Source organism: Gracilinanus agilis, chromosome 3 (genome assembly GCF_016433145.1).
Source record: "Gracilinanus agilis isolate LMUSP501 chromosome 3, AgileGrace, whole genome shotgun sequence".
Lineage (NCBI taxonomy): Eukaryota > Metazoa > Chordata > Mammalia > Didelphimorphia > Didelphidae > Gracilinanus > Gracilinanus agilis.
The window spans coordinates 328,496,988-328,520,394 of record NC_058132.1 but is presented as its reverse complement, the minus strand read 5'-3'; the positions used below and the strand labels follow the sequence as shown (position 1 = coordinate 328,520,394).

At 37.6% G+C, this 23,407-nt stretch overlaps 1 protein-coding gene across 1 annotated transcript in view; it reads left to right on the top strand.

Annotated features, from left to right (window-relative positions):
- The window catches only part of MRAS (muscle RAS oncogene homolog), a 123,940-nt gene extending 101,267 nt beyond the window's left edge, over window positions 1-22,673 (top strand). Inside the window, exons 4-7 of the mRNA XM_044669147.1 lie at window positions 2,403-2,480; window positions 3,813-3,912; window positions 17,180-17,259; window positions 21,845-22,673. Of these exons, the coding sequence (XP_044525082.1) occupies window positions 2,403-2,480; window positions 3,813-3,912; window positions 17,180-17,259; window positions 21,845-21,944 (358 nt within the window). The 3' untranslated portion in view covers window positions 21,945-22,673. The remainder of the gene's footprint in view (window positions 1-2,402; window positions 2,481-3,812; window positions 3,913-17,179; window positions 17,260-21,844) is intronic.
- The last annotated feature ends 734 nt before the right edge of the window (window positions 22,674-23,407 follow it).

Sequence of the window (23,407 nt, the reverse complement as noted above, 5' to 3'; positions counted from 1 at the left end):
ATACTGGAGTGGTTTTCCATTTCCTTCTCTAGCTCATTTTTACAGATGAAGAACTAAGGCAAACAGGGTTCAGTGACTTGCCCAGGGTCACACAGTCAGTATCTGAGATCACATTTGAACTCAGGAAGAGTAGTCTACTACACTCCACTGCATCACCTAGCTTCCCTTGTTCCTATTATAGGGATACTGATTTAAAATAATAATGAAGTCACAAAGTTCCAAGCTCCCTGAGCCTCATGAATTCAAGTTATCAGATTTATGGAATCAAAAGATGAGAATTTGGAGGAACCTTAAAGGTGATCTAGGCTAGCTTCCTTATTTCATAGATGAAGAAACTGAGGCCAAGAGAGAAATGGGAACTTGACCAAGGTCTCCCACTTAGTAAGCAGCATTAACTAGATCAGAATCCAAGTCCTCTGACTCCAATATAGAGCTTACCCTCCGGAATAATACTGTTTTGTATCATTTCATTCAAGAAGTAAGCAAACTTTCTGAACTACTAAATATGCCTTGAAAACCAAGAAGCACGTGTCACTCACTGCTCATTTGGGTCTCTTGCTCATGAATTTAGTTTAAAGGTACCTTATAAGGCATTTTTGTTAGTTTGTAGCACTCACCTCTGGGTGCTACTTCAACAACACATTCTGCCGAACCAAGTTCAATACACACATATATATGTGTGTCTATATTTATGAGTATAAATGCATATGCATGTAGGTACACATGCACATATACACATGAATATATATATTTGTGAATACATAAATAATTATAGATGTGAGAGGCAGCATACAGTGTGGAGAGAGAGTTGACCAGGAAGCCAGAGTTCAAGTGCCACATCCAATGCATCTGATTATGTGATTTTAAGCAAGTCATTTAACCTCTTAATGCTCTAGGCAGCTCTCTGGGCTTATAAGTTACACAGAAGGTATTTGCCTGCATTGGTAGAGGGAGTCTCCTCATTTGGGAGTTGTTATATCTGTGAAACCATAATCCCAATCAAGATCCCTGTTATATTTAGACATTCACACACTTGAATACCACATATCATGCATGTGCATGTTAGATGCAGATGTGTGCATATCATATGTGTTGTGTGTGTACACAAAGATGCATACTTATCCACATATGTGGGCGCATATCACACGCACCTTGAGAGACAGATGGCGAGCCAGTAATGAATCTGCAATCATGCATCTAGATAATACCTAAACAGTCCCTAGCAGAAGAGTGTCAGTCTTCCAGCATTTGGCAGACCCATTTGGGATCTCTCATTGTGTATGCTAGAGACACCAATCCTGTCCCTTAAGGCAAAACCACAGGATTCTTCTTCTGCCCTTACAAGAAGGTGGAGCTGAAAGCATTCTCATCCCAAAACACATGTTTTGAAATAATATTGTTTTAATGGCAATAAAAACAGGGTGTTTCCATGGGAATGTTCCTTTCTGCTCCATGGACAAAAGCACTCTAACAGTGAGAATGGAGGATGGAGAAAACGAGAAAAAGAACTAGCCACAATAGTTTTTACAATTAGCACAACAACAAAGGAAAAAAGAACTGGACACAGGGAATCTCAGAAAAATTGAATCAAGCTCCATGTCAAGGGCTGTTTTCCCTGATGATCCAAAGGATGGAGGAAAGGTGAAAGGAACTCCTGAGAATCAAACCCAAATGGTTGTTTTCCCTCATGCCCTCTCCATTTGGTTCAGGTAACAAAATGGCTTTAAAGCCAGGGTTGTAGCTAGCATCTGGCTTCAATTTGTATTTATTCCTGAGATCAATAGAGAAATAAAATTGTTATTTTAAATTTCTAAACTCAACTTCATTTCTATAAAATGAAGACACCGAGATGGAAGACCTCTAAGCTCTCTTCTAGTTCTATAATACTTTGGTGGTCAGTCATTTTTTTTTTAGCCATGCCCAATTTGGGGTTTTCTTGTCATAGATATTGGAGTGGTATGCAATTTTCTTCTCCAGCTCATTTTACAGATGAGGAAACTGAGGCATACAGGATTAAGTGACTATCTCAGAGTCACATAGCTAGTAATGTCTAAGGCCAGATTTGAACTCAGGTAGAGAATTCTTCTTGACTCCAAGCTCAACACACTATCCACTGTGCTGCCTAGTTTAAAATTCTAGTATAGGTTGATTTGTCCAAATCTGGTTATAAGGACCAGGTTTACACATAGGGCTATAAAACCTGTTTGCTCATGCTTGAAACCTCATTATTTTAAAATAGTAAGAATAAAAATGAAAGTGTTTTCTTGTTTCCATTTATACTAACAGATGAATCACACAGAATCTCAGAATGGGATAGGATCTTGGATGCCACCTAATTTGAATGGCCTTGAAAATGACCTCCACAACATACCTGTCAAGTCTAACCTGGCCTCTACATGAAGACCTAAAACAAGGAGTAACCCACCCCCTTCTGAGACAACCATTCCATTTTTGGCACACACCTGCCAGGGATGGTTTAGGTAACATCTAGATCTGTGATCTCGGATTCACCACTGAGTTGCCATCAGTTTCCCAAGGTGTATGTGAAATGCATACACATGTATGTGTACATATCTTTATATATGTATGTATATATTTGTGTGCAGATACACAGTGTACATATGACATACACATATTTGCATTTAATTATTAGGAAATTTATCCTTACATCAAATCAAAACTTGCCTCTTGGCAAATCCAATTTATTACTTCTAGAACTTGTTTTGGGGGTAGAGAGAACAAATCTAGTCCATTTCCCAAACATTACAGCCCTTCAAATACCTGAAGACAGTTATCCTGTTCCCTTATCCCATGTTCAGTTCCTCCAATGGTTTTTCATATGGCTTGATCCCAAGATTCATCACTCTTCAGATCACTGACCTCTGGATACTTTCCAATTTCTCAACTTCCTTCCTAAGGCTTAGTGCTCAAAAATAAAGAAAATACTACTCATATGGTCTGACCAGGGTAGAGTACCAGGGAATAGCACCTAACTGGTCATAGAATCACAGATTTCAAAACAGAAGAGATTTTAGAGGTCTAGTCCTTCATTTTATAAATGAGTAAATCAAGACTCACCGGTTAAGTAGCTTGCCCATGGTTACATAGTAGTAAATGATAGAACTGAAACTGGAATTCAAGATCTCTGACCCAAAATCCAGCCTTCACAGTCCTGGTCGTCATATCTCACTTAATGCAGGCTACTATATCATTCTATTGATTCATATTGAGCTTATAGATTTCTTCTGCTTTCTAATTTTAGCAGTTTTATCTCTCATCATCCCCCTATAACTTGTTAGTAGTCAGTCATCTAGCCCTTTGATTCTTCTCCTATACTTGCTGAGCTTTAAGCTCTTTTGGTGTCCATGAACAAATCCACTGTACAGTAGGCATATGTGTAGTAAAAACAGGTTAAACCAAAATTAGTTGAGCTTGGCTCTTGGTTCTTGTGGGGATGAGAACCAGGGCAAAGGATAGAAAATATAGTAGGGTGGGAAGATTAAAACTACAGTCCTAAATAAATTGAAGCCTCTAGATTAATTTTGGATTTCAGTTTCCCATACCCTCTCTGGCTCCCCGGGTATTTGGGAATTTGGACTCTGAAAATAGGTACTGGGAAATATGGAGGCCAACTTCTTGTGTCCAAATGTGGTTGATTTATATATGACTTTACATTGTTACTCTTATGGTAGGCTAAGTAACCACTCAATGTGTTTGTTGTTCCTTATGTTTCTGAGGTCCATAATAGATGGTATTTGATATATCTGGATTTAATTCTGGTGATATGTTTTTCTTGTCCCCTCATTTTCCAGGGAGTCATTTCCAATGATCTTGGTGGCCAACAAAGTTGATCTGATGCACTTGAGGAAAATCACTCGGGAACAAGGAAAAGAAATGGCAACAAAACACAATGTAGGTTGCATGAGTGCATATGGTTTGGTGGGAAGAGGAGCAAAATCTATAAATGTCTAAAGCAAGGAATCAAGGTTGAAATAAATCCTTGTCCCTCTTTGATGGCATTAGAGATATTTAGACTTCAGCTTGATGGTGAATAACAGAAATAAAACTCCAGACATTAATTCATCCATCTAAGGAAGAACGATGGAATTTTCTGAAATGGCCAATGATGGCAATAATAATAATATTTATAACAATAAATAGTACTTATAAAGTGATTTAAGGTTATCAAAAGGCTTTAAAAATATTTCATTTGGTTTTCACAACAATCCTATTGAGTAGGTAGTGCTATTGGCATTCCCATTTTTTGGAAAGAAACTGAGGCAGAGACTTACCAGAGTAAAATACTTAGGAAGTGGGATTTGAACTCATCTTCCTGCTCTGAGATGAAATATATATATATATTTCTTGCTGGAAGGCTGGGAAGTTCTTGCAACAGGACTAGAAAGTGAAGTACAAATGGCTTGCTGTCATTTCTATTTTTATCTAAAACAGTACTGGTGTGTGTGTGTATGTGTATGTATGCATGTATGTGTCAGGGATTACTAGTCATTGCTCATGGTAACACATGTCATGCTTTCTCCTTCTTGAAGATATTTTTAGTAACCATACAGACATTTTGTTTTGTAGAACCACTCAGGTCCTCCAGAATTTACTTTTGCTTGATTTGTCCAGATTGACTATCCTGAAAACAACAGGTATAGAATTATGTGCAACCCTCTGTTGTAGAGGGGGCATAGTATACTGGGTGAAGGGAAGCTTAGGAAGGAGGAAAGAAAGAAAACCCACTTGCTCTGGCATTTGGAAGACCTGGATCCAAGTCTTGTTACTAGGTATGTGATCCTAGGGAATTCACTTCACCTCCATACATTAGTTTTCTTTATCTGTAAAATGAGGGGAATAATCTTTATATTACCTATTTCACAAAGCTGTAGTAGAAAAAGTATTTTATAAATTGCAAAGCACTATGGAAATGTGAGCTGCTATTATTGAGTCGAGCTGACTCACTCAAAGAATGAGTGGTTAGCTCAGTTGGTTAGAGGGCATGGGTTCAAACCCTGTGTGGGCCAGTGTTTCTCTCTATTCCTTAGCCAAACATAACACACCTTCACCCAGAGTCAGCCAGCTCACAAATGTATGCCTTAGTTCATTGGGGGAGCCAAATAAAAGAATGGCTGGATCGGTTCAAAGTCCTTCTCCCTGCTGGGAAAATGACTCAAAGTTACATGCAGTGATTTTGTAGGCTCTTCCTTTAGTTCAGTGTAAGTCAAATTTGCCTCTATGTGTCATGTATATTAGAAAATAATAAAATGTGATTTGGATAATAACCTTTCAATGTTATTTATGAAAATCTGCAATAAAATATGTGGTATCTTGTATCCTAAACAGACTAGGAAATGTTTAGTTTTGTAATGAAAAGAAGGGAGAAGAGTCTTTTGCCTTAGTCACTTACTACTCATGTGACCTTGGGCAAATCACTTATCTTCCTTGGGCCTCAGTATGTTCATTGTAAAATGTGGGAAGTTTGATTAGATGACTTTTGAGGTCCCTTCTATCCCTAAATATATAATCCTTAGCCTCTTTCAACTTTACTTTTTGGGGTAACATCCAGAGACAGCATTCTTCATCATTTAACTGAAGTTTTATCTGTTTCCAAGCTAATAAGACAGTTATTCTATCAACTGATCTTCTCTCTCCCCTCCCCTACCCCACCTAAAGTTAATTAATAGAACAGAGCTTCCTAAGTATCTTGTGTCATGGAATCCTTTGGCAGTCTGATGAACCCCTTCTCAAAATAATATTTTTAAAATCCATAAAATACATGAGACTAAAAAGAAAATGGAGGGGGAGATCAGTAGATTAAGAATGAGACAAAGAGATGGGATGTGAAAAAATAAAGGTAAAATGAATTGATTACAAAAATAAACCATTTATTGAGAGAAGATGAGGATAAAAAGGATTTCTAAGTCTAAGGGAATCTAACTTCACCCAAATAAACTCCCTGGTTCTGAAAGGAACTGCTTCTCCTGTTTTCACAGGCTACACTAATCCTTCCTGATCTGACTAACCCAAATTTTTACTATTCTAAATAAACTACCGCTATTATCCTTATAATTCTCAAGTTTGCCTCCAAGTTATAAAAATAGTAAAGGCTAGCTGGTTGAGTCTCAACAAGATTCAATTTAGGACTCTGAGACTTAGCAGGCTCAGAGTCCAAACCAAAGACGAGGTTTTTCTTTGGTCTTCTCAGAGTTAAAACAATCTATAAAAACAGGGATAGATAGTCACTAGTGTTTCCCAGGTTGGGAAAGGAAAACATTTAACTCCTTCTGATATTCTCTCCTTTCCTTCTACCTCGGACAGGAGAGAGAGTCTCTTATCAGTGACTCTGCCAACTGCCAGAGACTAACTGGCACTCCCAGAAAGAGTAACTATCACAGAAAAACCATTAGACTTGAAACTGGCACTCTGGGTCAGCTCAGTTTGAAACTCCAATTCTTTCTCAAGCCAGCTTCTCTACTTCTTATCTCTAAACTAATATAACAAGACCTAATTTCTAATATCATCTTTATAGAGATCCTGAGTTCAAATCTGTCTTCAGACATTTCCTAGCTGGGTGACCTTGGGCAAGTCACTTAATTCCAATTGTCTGGCCCTTACTGCTCTTCTGCCTTGGAACTAATACTTAGTATTGAGAGTATATAAGGAGATATATATATATGATAGATATATAAGATATATATATGTAATATATATATGAAGGTAAGGGCTAAAAAAGGAATCAATTACCTTGAAATATAGTTGTCAAAATACTCAAAAAACGAGTTCATCGATCTCAGGTTAAGAATCCCATGATAGACCAATAACTACCTCACAGCCTAAAATAATTGTATCTCCAAGTTTTTGTCTAGAGTTTACTTCCTATTTTCCTTGTTCTAAATTCTCTTGCTGAATTACAAAGAAGATCTGGAATAAGGGATGTTATCAAAGAAATATATATGAGCCAAAAAGGAAATAGGCTGACCATGTGGAGACAATTAGATAATTGTGTTCCATTGCTAACCTCATGATGTGGTGAAAGAAAGGGGCTATAGGTAGAGTACTACTAGGTGAAATTCCTTGCCTGGCTTCCTCTACTGCTCTCTGCTAGTGAGAATAACCTGGGAGGCAACAGGACTCACATCCACAGTATTTTATATCACAATGTGATTATTTTTTTCAAACTGACTTTTAGATTCATAATCCCAAGCAGGATTGCTCCTTTGTACTGTTGGGAGCCTTTTGCTTACTTTTACTTAGTAATTTATTATTACTATAATAAATAGTCAAATGAACATTTGTTGATTTATACCTTTTGTGCAGAATTATATACAAGGTGTGGTGATGTAGACTGGAAAAACATAACTAAATTCATTTTCTGTTAAGTGTCTGTAAAAGTGTCAGACAGCCAGGCATTTTCATAGTGCAGAATGACCTATAGGACAGTATGTATTCTTAGGATACATAGAGGGGAGAAGTAAGAATGAAAAGCAATAACTAGAAGAAGAAAAGGTCCTATATAAAAATATTTACAGCAGCTCTTTTTGGTGACAGCAAAGAACCAGAAACTAAATGGTTTAATTCAATTGGGAAATGGATGAACAAGTATATAAATGTGCTGAATTACCATAATGCTATAAGAAATAATGAAGGGGTTGGTTTCAGGGAAGACATATATCAACCAATATAGAGCAAAGTGAATAGAACCAGTAGAACAATTTATACAATAACAACAGTATTGTAAAGACAAACAACGTTGAAGAATCTAAGTACTCTGATCAATACAATGACCAGCCATGATTCCAGAAGATCAATGAACTAAGCTCCCCATCTCCTGAAAGAGGTGATGGACTTGATATTCAGAATGAAACAAATTTTGGGATGTAGTCAATAGGAAAATTTGTTTTGATTGACTGTGTATATTTGCTACAGAGGTTTTTTCCCTTCATTCTCAATGGGGCATGGGATGTAGGAAAGAGAAAAAATGTTTGACAAATTAAAAAAAAAGAAAAACAGTGACCAAAATGCCACTAAGAACTTGCTCAGCCTGCTTACAGAAATTGGTCCAATCCCATAAAGATTTGATTTTTGGTTAACTTATAAAATGTGGCAATGCATTTTGTATTTATTTAGCAGTTTTGTTTTAATCATAGCAGTTGCATTTATCTTCCTCCTTTCTCTAGATGGGAGGAAGAGTACAAATAGTGTGACTCTCTTTTTATAGATGTAAACACAGATGTGGAAGAGGCAGCATGAGTTAGTGAAAAGAGCACAGGAGTAGGCATCAAAAGATCTGGTTTCTAGTCTTGATTCCAGCTTGCAAGTCACTTAGTCTCATCTCTGATTCTCAGTTTCTCCAAAGTATGGTGCTAACATCTGCCCAGCCTGTCATCCCCATTATCAGTCTAACTAACGACAATACAAAGCCATTTTTGCCAAAAATAGATAGCACTGGTGACTAGAAAATGCAATTGACCATACAAAGAAAAGTGTGGTAGAAATACAGAAGTAATATTAGCATTGCTACTGCCCCAGAAACTCCTGCAAGATTTAGAGGTGTAAGAAATAGGCAGAAGAAGACTGAAGCACACAAGCAGGTCTGGGAATAAGATTCTTGTCCCCATAAGGAATAGGAGAGAAATGGGCACAGGTAGGTAGCACAGTGGACAGAGTGCCAGGCCTGAAGTTGGGAAGACTAGGTTCAAATCTAGCCTCAGACATTCCTAGCTAAAACGAAAAACACTTAGTTTTGATTCTAAGTCAGAAGACAAGGAATAGAAGAGAAACAAGATACTAAATTTGTAGGTACTGGCAGTCCTAGCAGAGAACCAAGGGACTTAAGCATAGGGAATAATATATCAGGTAAACAATTACTGAAATCCAGATACAATGTACTGATCCTACAACAGACATCTATTGCTTAATGACCAGTCTAACCAAGTTCGATAGGGTCACAGCAGAAAGCTGTCCACCAGTTAATGCATATTTTTGGTGACATCAACTCATTAAAAAGCCATCTTATAAGGCATGGAGCCTATGGTCTGCATTAGGAGAAGAAACACACACACCAATGAAATCATGGCTCCTTGGAGTAGGTTGAAGTTAGGGACTGTAAATTTATCAAAACTGCTCTTACCAATACAAGGATCATTCCATATACCTTGGGCCCCCTGAATAGCCAATTCTGGAGCTCTTGCAAATAGACTTTAGAAAGGAATTATCCCTGGGAGCTTGGACTTGGAAACTTTAGACTTAGTTCCTATGGTTTGGATATTAACTGAGGTCAAGTGATCATTATAGTCATCAGCATATCTAGGAGAGTCAAGTCCTGATGTTCCTCTATTAATCTGTGAGAAACCTGGTTCAGAAATAATAGCATCTAGTTTTGATGTTGAAAGCTCTGGGAAATCCACTATGTACTAGAGTGTCTGAAGATTTCTTGGGAAGTTGATTTGGATCCTAAAATAGTTTAGAAACCAAAGCATGGGGCTCTAAGATAGATGTTAATAGACAATTGCCACAGGGCAATCAATACACTCTAGTTTGTCCCCTTTTTTGTGTCATGGACTCCTATGGCAGTATGGTGGCACCTAGGAGCTCTTCAGAATAATGACTTCTTACATACATTTATAACCAGAGGAAATGCTAAATTTCAGTTAATGGTTAGTGAAAATAAAGATGCATTTTTTTCCTATCCAAGTTCATGGTCCCACCAAATCTAGGTGAGTTCTCAGATTAAGAATCCTTGCTCTAAATTATAGGGGAATTTATGATCTTTTATTTAATGAAAACTAACAAAATATAAAACCCACCTAGAAGTAGGCTGGGCAATATTCAAGAGCATTTGGAAGTTTTCTAGATTTTCTATCTTGGGGTATAATAATTCCACTGCTGGCCTCTGGGTAGTTTTATGGGTAAATAAAACACTGGGTAACTGGATTTAGAGAAGGGGAAAAGGAGGACTACTTGGACAAGGGATAACTGACAGGTAAGCACAGGAAACCCAAATAGGGATGTGAGGTTTGGGGAATGGCAGTTGGTCAGTTAAATTGACATTCTCTCAGCCAGGGATACCTTACTAAATATGGGAAAGAAACAAAAGGAATAAAAAACACTTTTGATAGCTAATTAAAGGGTAAAAGATGTGGGAGACGTCTCACTATTCCAAAATACTATGGATAGACTTCACATAACACCTATGGGATCAATTCAGGGTTAACGGTCTGGGAAATCCACTACACTGGCAAGCAGCCAGGACATAGTGGGATCTCGTGTAGATGGTCTGATGGTCTTGAACAGACCTCAACATTATAAGTCCAAATATAGTCCAAGAGCATGGGTTCCAGCCAAATAAAAGAAGAAAAGTCAGGGAGACTGATCTTGCTTCTCCACCAAACAAGACAGTATTCTCAACCTGCTCTTCTTGATCTTGCTAGTTGAGATGTTCCAGATGTTGCTCAGAGATACGCAAAATCCACAGGCTCTCAGGTCAGCGGTTCCCCTACTCCTTCAAAACCCCAACTGCCCTTAGAGAGAGTCCTCTGTGTTCAGTCTCTTGCTGTGTTCCAGGTTGGAATTTTAGCTCCTGCCAGCCTGCCTGGCTAAATTTCTAAAACTGCTTTTAAAGCCTATTTCCTATTACAGTAGTCAGAGTCACATATAGTACTGGTACCATAACTAAAGGATAACCATTAAGACATGCCTTTCTGACTCAGAGTATCCACATGAATACAATTCCATAAGCCTAGGAAATATTGACTTTGGATTCAGATGTCACTTAGTCTTGGAAAGGACCTTAATAGCAACCTCAGCCAGTGCCTGCCTGAAACATGATGATCTCCTTCTATAGTATTCCTGACAGGTAGACATCCAACTTCTGCTCAAGAACTTTCATGATGGAGAGTTCATTAACTCTACAAGGCAAATAATTCCATTGATAGATAGCATTAATTGTTTAAAAGGGAATCTTTCTTTGCATTAAACTGAAAGCTGCATGGGGGTTACTTCAACCCATTGGTTTGAATTCAGCTCTTTGAGCCCACAATCAAATAAGTATAACCCAAGGGTTCTTACCCTGTGAGCTATGAATTGATTTTTAGAAAATATTTTGATAACTGTATTTTAATATCACTTATTCCCTTTGTAATCCTACATGTTTGATTTATGCATTTAAAAGCATTATTCTTTGCTTTGGCTATATATTTTTTAATTTTTAAGTTTTATTTAATTAATTAAGAGCATTTTCCCATGGTTACAGGATTCACATTCTTTCTCTTGCCTCCTTCCACCTCCTCCCATAGCTGATGCACAATTCTACTGGGTTTTACATGTGTCATTGATCAAGACCTATTTCCATATTATTGATATTTGCATTAGGGTGATCGTTTAGAGTCTACATCCCCAATCATGTTCCCATCAACCCATGTCATCAGGCAGTTGTTTTTCTTCTGTGTTTCTACTCCCACAGTTCTTTCTCTGAATATGAGTAGTGTTCTTTCTCATAAGTACCTCAGAGTTGTCCTGGATCATTGCATTGTTGCTAGTAGAGAAGTCCATTGCATTTGATTTTGCCACAGTGTATCTGTCTCTGGGTATATTGTTCTGCTCCTTTCACTCTGCATCAATTCCTGAAGGTCATTTCAGTTCACATGGAATTCCTCCAGTTCATTATTCCTTTGAGCACAATAGTATTCCATCACCAGCAGATACCACAATTTGTTCAGCCATTCCTCAATTGAAGGGCATACCCTCGTTTTCCAGTTTTTGCCACCACAAATAGCACAGCTATAAATATTTTTATATAAATCTTTTTACCTATGATCTCTTTGGGGTATAAGCCCAGCAGTGGTATGGCTGGATCAAAGGGCAGGCAATCTTTTAGTGCTCTTTGGGCATAGTTCCAACTTGCCATCCAGAATGGATCAATTCACAACTCCACCAGCAATGCATTAATGTCCCAATTTTGCCACATCCCCTCCAACATTTATTACTTCCTTTTGCTGTCATGTTAGCAGTCTGGTAGGTGTGAGGTGGTATCTTAGAGTTGTTTTGATGTGCATTTCTCTGATTATTAGAGATTTAAAGGACCTTTTCATGTGCTTATTGATAGTTTTAATTTCTTTATCTGAACATTGCCTATTCTCGTGTCCCTTGCCAATCAATTGGAGAATGGTTTGATTTTTTTTGTACAATTGATTTAGCTCCTTATAAATTTGAGTAATTAGACCTTTGTCAGAGGTTTTTGTTATAAAGATTTTTTCCCAATTTATTGCTTCCCTTCTAATTTTGGTTGCATTGGTTTTGTTTGTACAAAACCTTTTTAATTTAATATAATCAAAACTATTTATTGTACATTTTGTAATTGTTTCTAACTCTTGCTTGGTCTTAAAATCTTTCCTTTCCCAAATATCTGACAAATATACTATTCTGTGTTCACCTAATTTACTTATAGTTTCCTTCTTTATATTCAAGTCATTCACCCATTCTGAGTTTATCTTGGTGTAGGGTGTGAGATGTTGATCTAAACCTAATCTCTGCCATATTGTTTTCCAATTTTTCCAACGGTTTTTGTCAAATAGTGGATTTTTGTCTCCAAAGCTCAGTTCTTTGGGTTTATCATAGACTGTCTTGCTGAGGTCACTTACCCCAAATCTATTCCACTGATCCTCCATTCTGTTTCTTAGCCAGTACCATATTGTTTTGATGACCACTGCTTTATTGTACAGTTTAAGATCTTGTACTGCTAGGCCACCTTCCTTCACATTTTTTTCATTATTTCCCTTGATAGGCTATATATTTTAATGGTGTCTTCTTATTGTTTTCTTTACTAGAATTGTATCTTGATACTATGACTTGTTCTTTGATAAATTGTTTGGGTTTCAGTTTTTTAGTCTCCATTTAAGTTTGAATACTTTATCAAATGAACTTTAAAGATACCATACACAACTGAGAAAATAAAATAAAAGCATTATTCCATAAGGGGGTCGGTCCATTGGCTTCACCTGACTTCAATGGTGTCTATGATGCAATAAGGTTTAACAGCCTCTGGTATCTCCTCTCTTCTACATGACAGTCCTTCACTTTTGAAGATGGCTATCAAAGTGTCCCTCAATCTTTTCTTTCCCAGGCTAAATAACCTGAGTTCTTTCACCATTTCTTCTTGGGGCATGTTTTCATGTCCTTTACCATTCCAGGTACCCTCATCTGGATAATTTATAGTGTGTTAGTGTCTCTCTTAAATTGTGATGCCAAATGCTGAACACAAAACTAGGAGTGTCAGAGTACATAGGATTATACTTTTATTAATGTAGCCTAAAATTGCTTTCCTTTTTTTGAGCTCTTGAATCATATTATGGACTTACTAGATATCAGCCAAATAAAAATTCTAACTATTTTTTTCATGTAAGTTGATTTAAGTCATGTCTCCCCAACCTATACGTATATGGTCAATTTTTTAAAGCACAAATTCGAGACTTTTCATTTATTTCTACTATATATTTCATCTCTTTATATTTAGCCCATCATCCTAATCTATTTGCTAAGGTAAGATCAAAATGGATACATGAGCTAGATATAAAAGGAGATACCATAAGTAAATTAGAAATCTACAGTAAACTCTTGATACGCATTTTTTCATTCATTCATTCATATAGATCAGTGGTTCCCAAACTTTTTTGGCCTACCGCCCCCTTTCCAGAAAAAATATTACTTAGCCCCCTGGAAATTAATTTTTTTTAATTTTAATAGCAATTAATAAGAAAGATAAATGCACCTGTGGCCATCACTGCCTCCCTGGATCACTGCAGCACCCATCAGGGGGTGGTAGTGCCCACTTTAGGAATCACTGATATAGATTATCATCAGAAAGTTAGCTCTACAACTGAACAATCACACACATTTCTCTATCTTTTCCACAAGAAATGTCATTAAAAGCCTAATTGAAATCCAGATTCACAATGTCTACCTATCCATTAGTCTTATTAGCTCTGTCACAAAAAAAAAAAGAAGAAAGAAAAAAGTCAATTCGAAACAAAAATGAAGGGACTTGATAGAGAATCTGTCAAATCCCTTTTAGTTAAAAGCCCAGTGATATATGACATCCTTAATGTACGGGTTAGCTCCTATCGGTCACTGCTTCCCTAAACCTCCCAGATCACCTACTTAAAGAATATTGCACAGGAAACATCAAAGTAACCACTTTGTAGTAGACCCTTGCCTTTTTACCTTTTTTAAAAATCAGGATGTACTTTTTCTTCTGTAGGCCTCTACTTTCTCTTACCAATGGACAAAAAGTTCCAGAGGCCTCTTTGAAAATGATGTCATTGCTCTGAGATGTGATCCATTTGAATTGAGCAATTTGAACTAATAGCAGCTATATGGTCTCTTTGTCTCCTCTCTCTGAAGTTCAGTTCTTTCATGACTAGGAATTTTTTGGATCCCTTTCTAGATTAAAAATCATTCTCTTTGAATAGAAGACATAGGAAAAATTGGAGTCAATTAATTTGCTTTCTCTCTAGCATCTGCTAGTTTTACTTAATCTACCTCCTAAAAGTAGACCTATGCTCTAGACATATCTTCAAAAGGCACTTTTTGTCATCCTTAACATTTTCCACAAGCTTTAAATCACAATAGGATTTAACCTTTCGGTCACATTCTTAGAAGGTCTCTGGAATCTAAGTATTTATACTTTTGTCACCCTCCTTCCAAATGTTCCATGTAAATCTGTACCTATGCTGATATGTTTAATGCCATTCCCTCTTTTCTTTTTTCACTTGAGAAGAAGAGGAGTTTGTATTGTCAGGATTTTATTATTGAAGCTTTTCATCCCTATTAAGCTATCCTCCTTCCCTTTGTCTCTTTTCTTTAAACTTCTGGAAATTTGACTTCCTAAAATCTGAGGTGGCTACCAAGCCAACCTTTCTTACCTTAGCTACAGTATACTTCAAAGTGGCATATTCATACTATCAAAAGTTTCCCATCATTTCTGCTGTCCCAAGTGGTTCTCTCGCTGTTCAGAATTAAGTCCAGAGTAGCATTTAGCAACTCGTTTCCTTAGCCTTTTACAAGATGAAATCATCAGTAAGGAAAATCAGGACTTTGTTATATTCCTTGATTTTAGATAAGACTTTAATATATGTCAAGTAGTTGTAATCTCCCTATCATTATTATATCTTGCCCCTGTGCCAGTTGTTATGATGGTTAAGATCCTGTTATTAGTCAATTCAGTGGAGCCCTGATCTTCACTCAAAGTATGAAATGTCTGAAGTTGATTTGAAACTACTGACTGAAAGCTCCACTGAAAGGAGATGGAATTCTGTGAAAGACTGAATGTCCTAGTTCCTAAGGAACCAGTTGATCTTGATGAAATAGAATGCAATGGACTTCTGTACTAGCAGCAATGCGATGACCCAGGACAATTCTGAGGGGTTTAGGGAAAAGAACGCTACCCACATTCAGAGGAAGAACTACAGGAGTGGAAACAGAAGAAAAACAACTGCTTGAACATATGGGTTGAGGCGGACATGATTGGGGATGTAGACTGGAAACTCCCACTCCAATGCAACTATCAACAATTTGGAAATAGGTCTTGATCAATGACACATGTTAAAGCCAGTGGAAATACACATCAGCCATGGAGTGGGGGGAGCTTGGGGGTGAAGAGGAAAGTAAAAACATGAATTATGTAACCATGTTAACTTTTCTAAAAAATAAATACTAATAAATGTTTTAAAAAATAAAATAAAAATAAAAAAGAAACTAGGAAGTTGTTTTAACTTTTTGGAACCTTAATGGTGTTTATTATTCAAGCACAAGCTTGATTTTGAAGTATTTGGATCAGCTAGGCTTGTGTTGTCAAAGAGACGATGATTTGTCTTCAATAAGGTACGCTACCAGCTTAATGAGTAAGGGCTGTCAAAGGCTTGTTGATTTGACAGAGTTTATTGGATAAATTGAAGGGAAAGGAAATTGGGAGATGGCTGTCATTTTGCCAGGCATAACACAGTTTTGTCATATGTATTATCTATCACCTGTATCTTCTAGGGAGCTGGGTGGTACTCTTACAAAATAAAAGAATGGACTACAGTTTCAGGTGTTTGAGACTCTTTGCAGTTTTGCTTCTTACATTCTTGCCTCCCCTTTTGAGGCTTCACACTTGTAAACGCTTCATCATATGTGACCATTGGCTATCTCCTTTCTGCCAATCAATACACATCCTATCCTTCAAAACTGCTAAAAATTCATCCTGTAGGGAAAGCCTTCTCAGGTTATCTCTAGCTGGGTGAATTCATTCCATTCATAAATCAGGGAATATTAGAATGGGAAGAAACTTTACTTGTTATTTAGTCCAACCTTCTACCCAGTATAGGAATCTCTTCAATAATATCCCTGGTAGGTGGTAATTCATCCTTAATCTGAATAATTCTAGTGATGAGGTTGCTACTTCACTTGGCAGCCTATCTTGTTTTCAGACAGCATTAATTGTTTGAAAATTCCTCTATAAAAATTGTGAACACTTCTAAAATTATCACTTCTGTTGCTATCCTCTATAGTAAAGGTATCAACCTAAATGACAAGTGATCTCACAGTGATACTCCAAAACACACATATGAGGAAAGGAAGGAAGAGAAAGTAATAAGCATTTATATAGTGCCTCCTATGTGCCATTTTTTCTTTAATAAATATTATACCATTTGATCCTCACGATGACCCAACCAGGAGTTATTATTATTCCCTTTTTACAGTTGAGGAAATTCAGGCAAGCAAAGCTTAAATGACTTGATCAGGGACTTAGAGGTAGTGTGTGAAGTAACTTACAGGTAAATGTATGAATCTGGATTTGAACTCAGGACTTTACACCTACACCACCAGCTGGACCAGCCAGAGATGACTTCCTAGAAATTGTGGGAATACATACATTCTTACTTGGAGGGGGTGCATCAGAATTATGATTTATTTGATACAGGGAACTCTGGATAGAGAAATACCCCCTATCAATACAAGTCAACTTCTAGTCTTAGATAATTGCCTCATCATGGAGAGGTTAAATGATTTTCCCAGATAATACATGACCCATATGGATTTCTAGTTAGTTATTATTTACTAAAATGGTAAGAATCTCTAAAGTAGAGATTAGATCTTTTTATATTTTCCATTTTTATAAAACTGAACTTTTGTCTTACAGATTCCATACATAGAGACCAGTGCTAAAGATCCTCCACTAAATGTTGACAAAGCCTTTCATGACCTTGTTAGAGTAATAAGGTAAGTTGTAATGCCTTTTTCTTGGCAAATGGCAATATGTTTAAAGTTCTTTGAAAACCTTAAATCTAAACACAAATGATAGCTATTATTATTATTATTATTATTACTATTGGTTTTGCTTTCAGATTCCTATAGAGCAAAATATTAACAGAAGGTTTTGTTCAATACAGCTTCTTAGTTTTCTTCACATGAGGTTGGCTATAGAAATACTTTGAAATTATATTAATTTTTAATGTTTAGTGGCATTAGATTATGTCAGGACACAGCTCTTAATTGGCCATGAGAGATAAATTAATATTCAGTTTACCATCCCTTTGCAGCACTACCATAAAAGTTTTAGTGGCATTGAACACTAGAAAATCCATCTTTCAGGATACTTATAAGGAAGATTATTCTGCATTTCCAATGACTCACTTTTTATATATAAGGCATATGTATAGAAACTAAACCTTTCACTATAACACATGGCAGTAAATGTTAGAAGGCAGGCCATCTATTATCCCAATCTTCTGTGCCAGGACTGGAAGGAGAGGCGTGTGTGTGTGTGTGTGTGTGTGTGTGTGTGTGTGTGTGTGTGTGTGAAGTAGAATAGTACCTCTTTTCCTCCCATCTCAGGCTTTGAGTTGTGTAAGATTGGCAGAAGGAAAGAGAGGGCAGAAAACAAAACAGCATTCTGGAGCCATCTTTACTAACTAAGGAGGGGATCAGAATTAAAACCATCCAAAAGAACCAGATTTCTGCTCCCCTCAGAATCAAATGCTTTTCTGATAACCTAATTCCATAGGACCTGCTACTGCCAAATGCCCAAGAGAACTTCAAAAAACATTGTTATGTGCTAATCTTCTATAGGGAAAGGTCTATATGTAATGCTGTTTTACTGCAATAGAAAGAAGTTCATTTGAACAGTCTTCCACCAGATTTCAGCACAGTGCCTAGTATTTAGTAAGCACTTAATAAATGTTCATGGATTGATTTATGACTTTAGATCAAGGGTGTCAAACTCAGAAATGGGGGTCTCTAAATCATAAAGAAGGATCCTTGCAGGCCACAGACTGATTTTAAAAACCACGTATTAATAAAGCCTGTGTTCTATTGTATTTTCATTTATTTTGTTAAATATTTCCCAATTAAATTTTAATTTTGTTCTGACCAACCATTGGGAATGTTGCTGGCCATGTGTTTGAGGCCTTTGCTTTCTAGAACTCAAAGTTTATCCACATTTGACTTCCTCCTATCTTTCCAGGTGTATAGGATATGCAAGGAAGAGTAGCCCCTCTTGCCTAAGGGTTTTCTGAAAACTTTTCAGGGCTGCTTATCTCCCTTTGGGATCTACCTGTCACCCACGTCTCATCTATTGTCTCTATGAAATTGTAGCATGCACAGTGGCTGCCCTCTGGTAAAACTGTCTTGGCAGATGGGCTATTCCAGGCTGAGGATAACTGACAGACCTCAGATCCATCAATGACTTAGGGGAATGTCTATCCCAAGTGTATGAAGACTTCCCCCAGCAGAAGGGATGGATGAGAATAATTTGTTTTAATGGCCATGAAGGCAGTTGAAGCAGTCACGGTGGAGTGCCTAGAGCTTGGTCAAACATTGAAGAAACCAAGATCATGCACTGAATACCAGGCCATTGTCATTTGACCTAATTTTTGTCCTGCCACTAGACTTCAATGACTCTAAGAAAAAGAGTGAGGCTGATGACTTGGTGCAACTCTCCCTCACTTAAATACAGTTTACTCACAAGTCAAGACATCACCTCATGATGTCACTGGTCCTCTTCAAAACTAAGGCTGGACAATACCTTTCCAGCCTTATATCCTTTAACTCTCCTGAGCTAGAGGAGGAAATAGTGGCCACTCTAGTACCTTTGCCAAGAAAACCCCAAATGAGATCATAAAGAGTTGTACGTGCCTGAAAAATGATTAAACAACAAAATCTGAAAGTCCAAGTAAATGTACTTGTAGCCATCTCTTTTTCCATCCCTGAATGTAGGAAGCAGCTGTTCTATAAATGAGTCCATTTAAAATATAAACCCTCTTAATATTTGAGAAAATTTTCCCCTAAGAGGGGAAGAGAAATTGATATGTCCAAAAAACACCCTACTTATGAATTTATACCTTGAATTATACCCTAAAGATGCATCTAAAAATATTTTTATGTTCAGAGAAAATAATTTTTTGAAATGATTCTAAGTTATGTTTCTTTATCCCTTGACCACTAATTTGACTTGGCTCATTGGTTGAATCAACAGTTTAGGTCCTCTCCTGAGCCTCACATTTCTTCATCTGTAAAGTGGTAGGGTAGGACTAGATGTCCTAAGGCCCCTTAGGGCAGTAGAAAGAGCACTGGTTTTGTAATTAGAGGACCTGGGGCCAAATCCCACCTCTTCCATTTACTACATTTGTCATCTTGGGCAGGTGACTTAGCTTGCCTGTTTCCTTAAGTGCCTCTGTTTCCTCATCTGTGAAATGGAGAAATTTAATTATTTGGCCTCTGAAGTCCTTCCAAGCTGTAGCTCTATAATCCTCTAGCCATGAAAGGGCCATAGGCAAATCACCTTATTATACCTTTGTGCTCTCATAAAATGGACTGAAATGGACACTATTGAAAGTCCTTTCCAGTGCTATTATTTTTAGGATCTGTAATTCTAAGATTTTTCCTAGCCCTTATGTAAAAATGATGTCTCTGATGGCAAGGAAAATCACTGTCTTGAATGAAGAATGAAAGGACTTGTTATGAGAGAGAATTTTTTTTCCTTTTTTGTTTTCATTGTTATCAGTCAAACTTTTAAAATCCAAATTTTTAGTATTAGTTAAATGTCCCAAACCATAAACAGACACATCTTTTCTAATTGCATTTAAATGGTAGTTGCTCTTAACTAACTTGAGATCTAAAATATTAAGTGGCTAGGGGGCATGGTGGATGAAGCACTGAACTTCCAGGCAGGAAGACCTGAATTTGAATCCTGCCTCAGATACTTACCAGCTATGGACCCTTCATTTTCTTCATTTGTAAAATGGGGATAATAACAGTATATAACTCACAGGGTCATTGTGATGATCAAATGAGGTATAATAAAAGTACTCTGAAAACTTAAAGCACTATTATTACCTGGTACTAATAATAAAATACTACCAAGTTTTTACTACCTGCATACCCATACAAACATAAGTCACTACAACAAGTCAATATGGCAAGCCAGATAAAACTTTGGAATCAATTACTAAGAAAACTTATGGAATTTCATGTCTTTCTGTTTCTCTTTTCCTTTAGAGTCCTTGTTACATGTGGATGGTTTAAGCATAGGTGTTTTAAAAGCATGGTTTTGCATCACATCAAAAGAGTACAATTAATATTATTACTACAAGACTCATAGCAAGACGTCCCAAAGTCCTCATACAGTTGTAAGCTATTACAGCTTAAGTATTTCACTGTTAAAAGTATTTAAGCCTTAATAATTTATAACTGCACCAAAACTTTGGGCACATTTAAGCTTAAATATTAAGTCTGAATAGTAGAATACTATACTAAGACTTTGGGGACATCCTGTACTAGGACCTCTCTTGGACTGAGGAACAAAGGGCAGGCTGTTAGGTTTGTTTCTTGATGCTATTTTCTCTCTCTTTGGTCTTTACCTGCCTTTGAACTGTTGTGTAGACCAGTCCTATCTCTAACCTTGATAAATACAAACATCAAACTTCTCCACTTCACAATGATATCCCTGAAAATAGCTGTAGAGGAATAAAAGTGAATTCAAGAAAGTTAGAGATGGGACCTGTGATATGCAGGAAACCCCAGTTGAAAAAAAATCTCTAGATGAGAAAAAGAGAAGCTGCCATCTTTTTTGCAACTTTATAGTCTTTGACAGTTGCTTAGAGCTTTTCAGAATTAAGTGATATGCTCAGGATCACACAATTGCTTGGTTGTCATCCTTTATGCTTGAAAAAGACCAAAATAACATCACTGGGTGAGGTCTTTTGACTCGTGCATAAATTGGATTTAAGTAAGGCAGAGTTGCACAAAGTTCTCTTCCATTCATAAAATCCAGTGGCAAGACCAAAGTCAAGGTGACTGATGATGGCCCAGGATGCAAGGGATGACCTTGGGGTCTTTAATGTCTCACCAAGCTCTAAGCACTGAACAGTACCTGCTTTAGTCACCTTCATGGCCATTGGTGCAAATTGTTCCTATTCAGCCAGGGAAAGTCTTCACAAGCCAAGAATAGATGCCCACCTAACTCACTGGTGGGTTTGAGTCCTATCAGTTACCCTCAGCCTAGGTTAGCCTGCCTGCCAAGACAGTTTACCAAAGTATGGACGCTAGGCTTGCTAGAGCTTTTTGGAGCCACAAATGAGAGCTGGGTGGCAGCTAGACTCCAAAGGACAAAAACAGCCCTGAAAAGCAAGCCCTGGTCTTCCCTGAATACCCCATATACCCCAAGACCATATAATCAGTATACGTGAGAAACAAGACTTGAACTCAGGTCTTCCTGGCTTCCTCAGGCCAGGTCTTGGTCCACCATATCTATCCTTCAGAAAAACCAACTCTTATCGATTTCCTTCTTCGCTTTCTCTTTCTGTAGGCAACAGATTCCAGAGAAAAGCCAGAAGAAAAAGAAAAAAACAAAATGGCGTGGGGACCGGGCCACAGGGGCTCACAAACTCCAGTGTGTGATTTTGTGACAGGGCCTCAGGGCCTCTTTGCTGCTGCGAATGTGAACTAGAGAGACCCGGTGATGCACTCAATTGCCTAACTGCACTGACAACTGCTTCTAACAGTGAACCTTGGCCAGAGATCTTGGCATGTAAAGGGAAAAAAAGAGGAGGGTAGGGTGGGGTGGGGTGGGGAAAAGGGAAGGAAGGAAGGAAGGAAGGAGGGCAGTGAAGGTTGAGGAAAAGATCCTGCCCTTTGAGGAATACTTGAACTGTGGCCAGTTTCTTCTAGAGGGAATAAGATGGAGAAAGAGGAGGATTTAGTCTGGTTTTGCCCAAAGAGTGATAGGCTTTCAGGTCATTCACAGGATAAGTGGAAATGGCAAGTCAACAAGAGCAGCATTTAAACCCCTTAAGTGTTGATACAGTCGAGTTACACCCTTCCCTCCTCTCTGTTAGTGGGTATTTTCTTTTTAAAAAAAACAACTAAACTAAACTAAATTGTGTCAGTTTGATGTGGACTTGTTTATCCACACAAAAGTATGAAGCATAACAGTTTATGAAGTGGCTATTTTTTTCTCCCAGGCCCAGTAGCTCATTGGTTCTGAGCACTAAATTGGTGTTTTGGTTTGTTTGGTATTTTAAAAATTATTTTTAAGGGAGTCAATGCCCACTGCCTAGTGAAATCTTTGGCACTCATCAGACTTATATAAATCTGTGTCTGGAATTTTTTTTTAACTGAGCTCTCCTAGCAGTGCCAAAACTAAATATAACACGAAATTATGGTGATTTGGAGATTGGAAATGAAACCTGGCTTTTGCTGGGGATTCCAGGCATTGTGTCAAACCTTGGAGGGGAGCCAACTCCACAGCCCTTAAACTGGAGAAAATATGATTCTTTTAGGAGAATTTTCTCTGTTTGGGAATACAGAGGATGAGAAAGAGAGTTGTATTTTGAAAAGGACAGAGGGTGGCATGTGCATGCCGAATTTAAACAGCATTTTCACTAAACCTGGAAATGCTTACTGTCAGAGATAAGATTATTGACTTTTTAAGAGATGTATTAATTTATTTTTAGGGCAATAAATGCTAGGTTCAGGATTTTCCCCAGGCATGTGAAAGTGGCCCTTAGTTTCTTGGACTTCTGAAACCCATCTCATATGTTTCATCATGTTTTCCTTTCATTGTCTGTTACCGACTGGAACCGCATCAATTTAAGTGTACTGCTGCCATGTATCTCCTCAGGAGAGGCAGCATGCCATGCTGGATAGAGAGTTGGCCTGAAAGTCAGGATAATCTAGGTGTAAGACCTGCCTCTGACACAGACTGGCTTTGTGACCGTGGGCAAGTCTCTTAGCTTCTCAGTGTTCAGGAGGACTCTCTGAGACTAAATTACAGAGAAGTTGCCAGCCTACACTGGTCAAGTTCCCTCACCTGGGATTTCCTTATATCAGTGAAATAATAGATCCATTCTCTCCTTCCTATCTTTCTCTC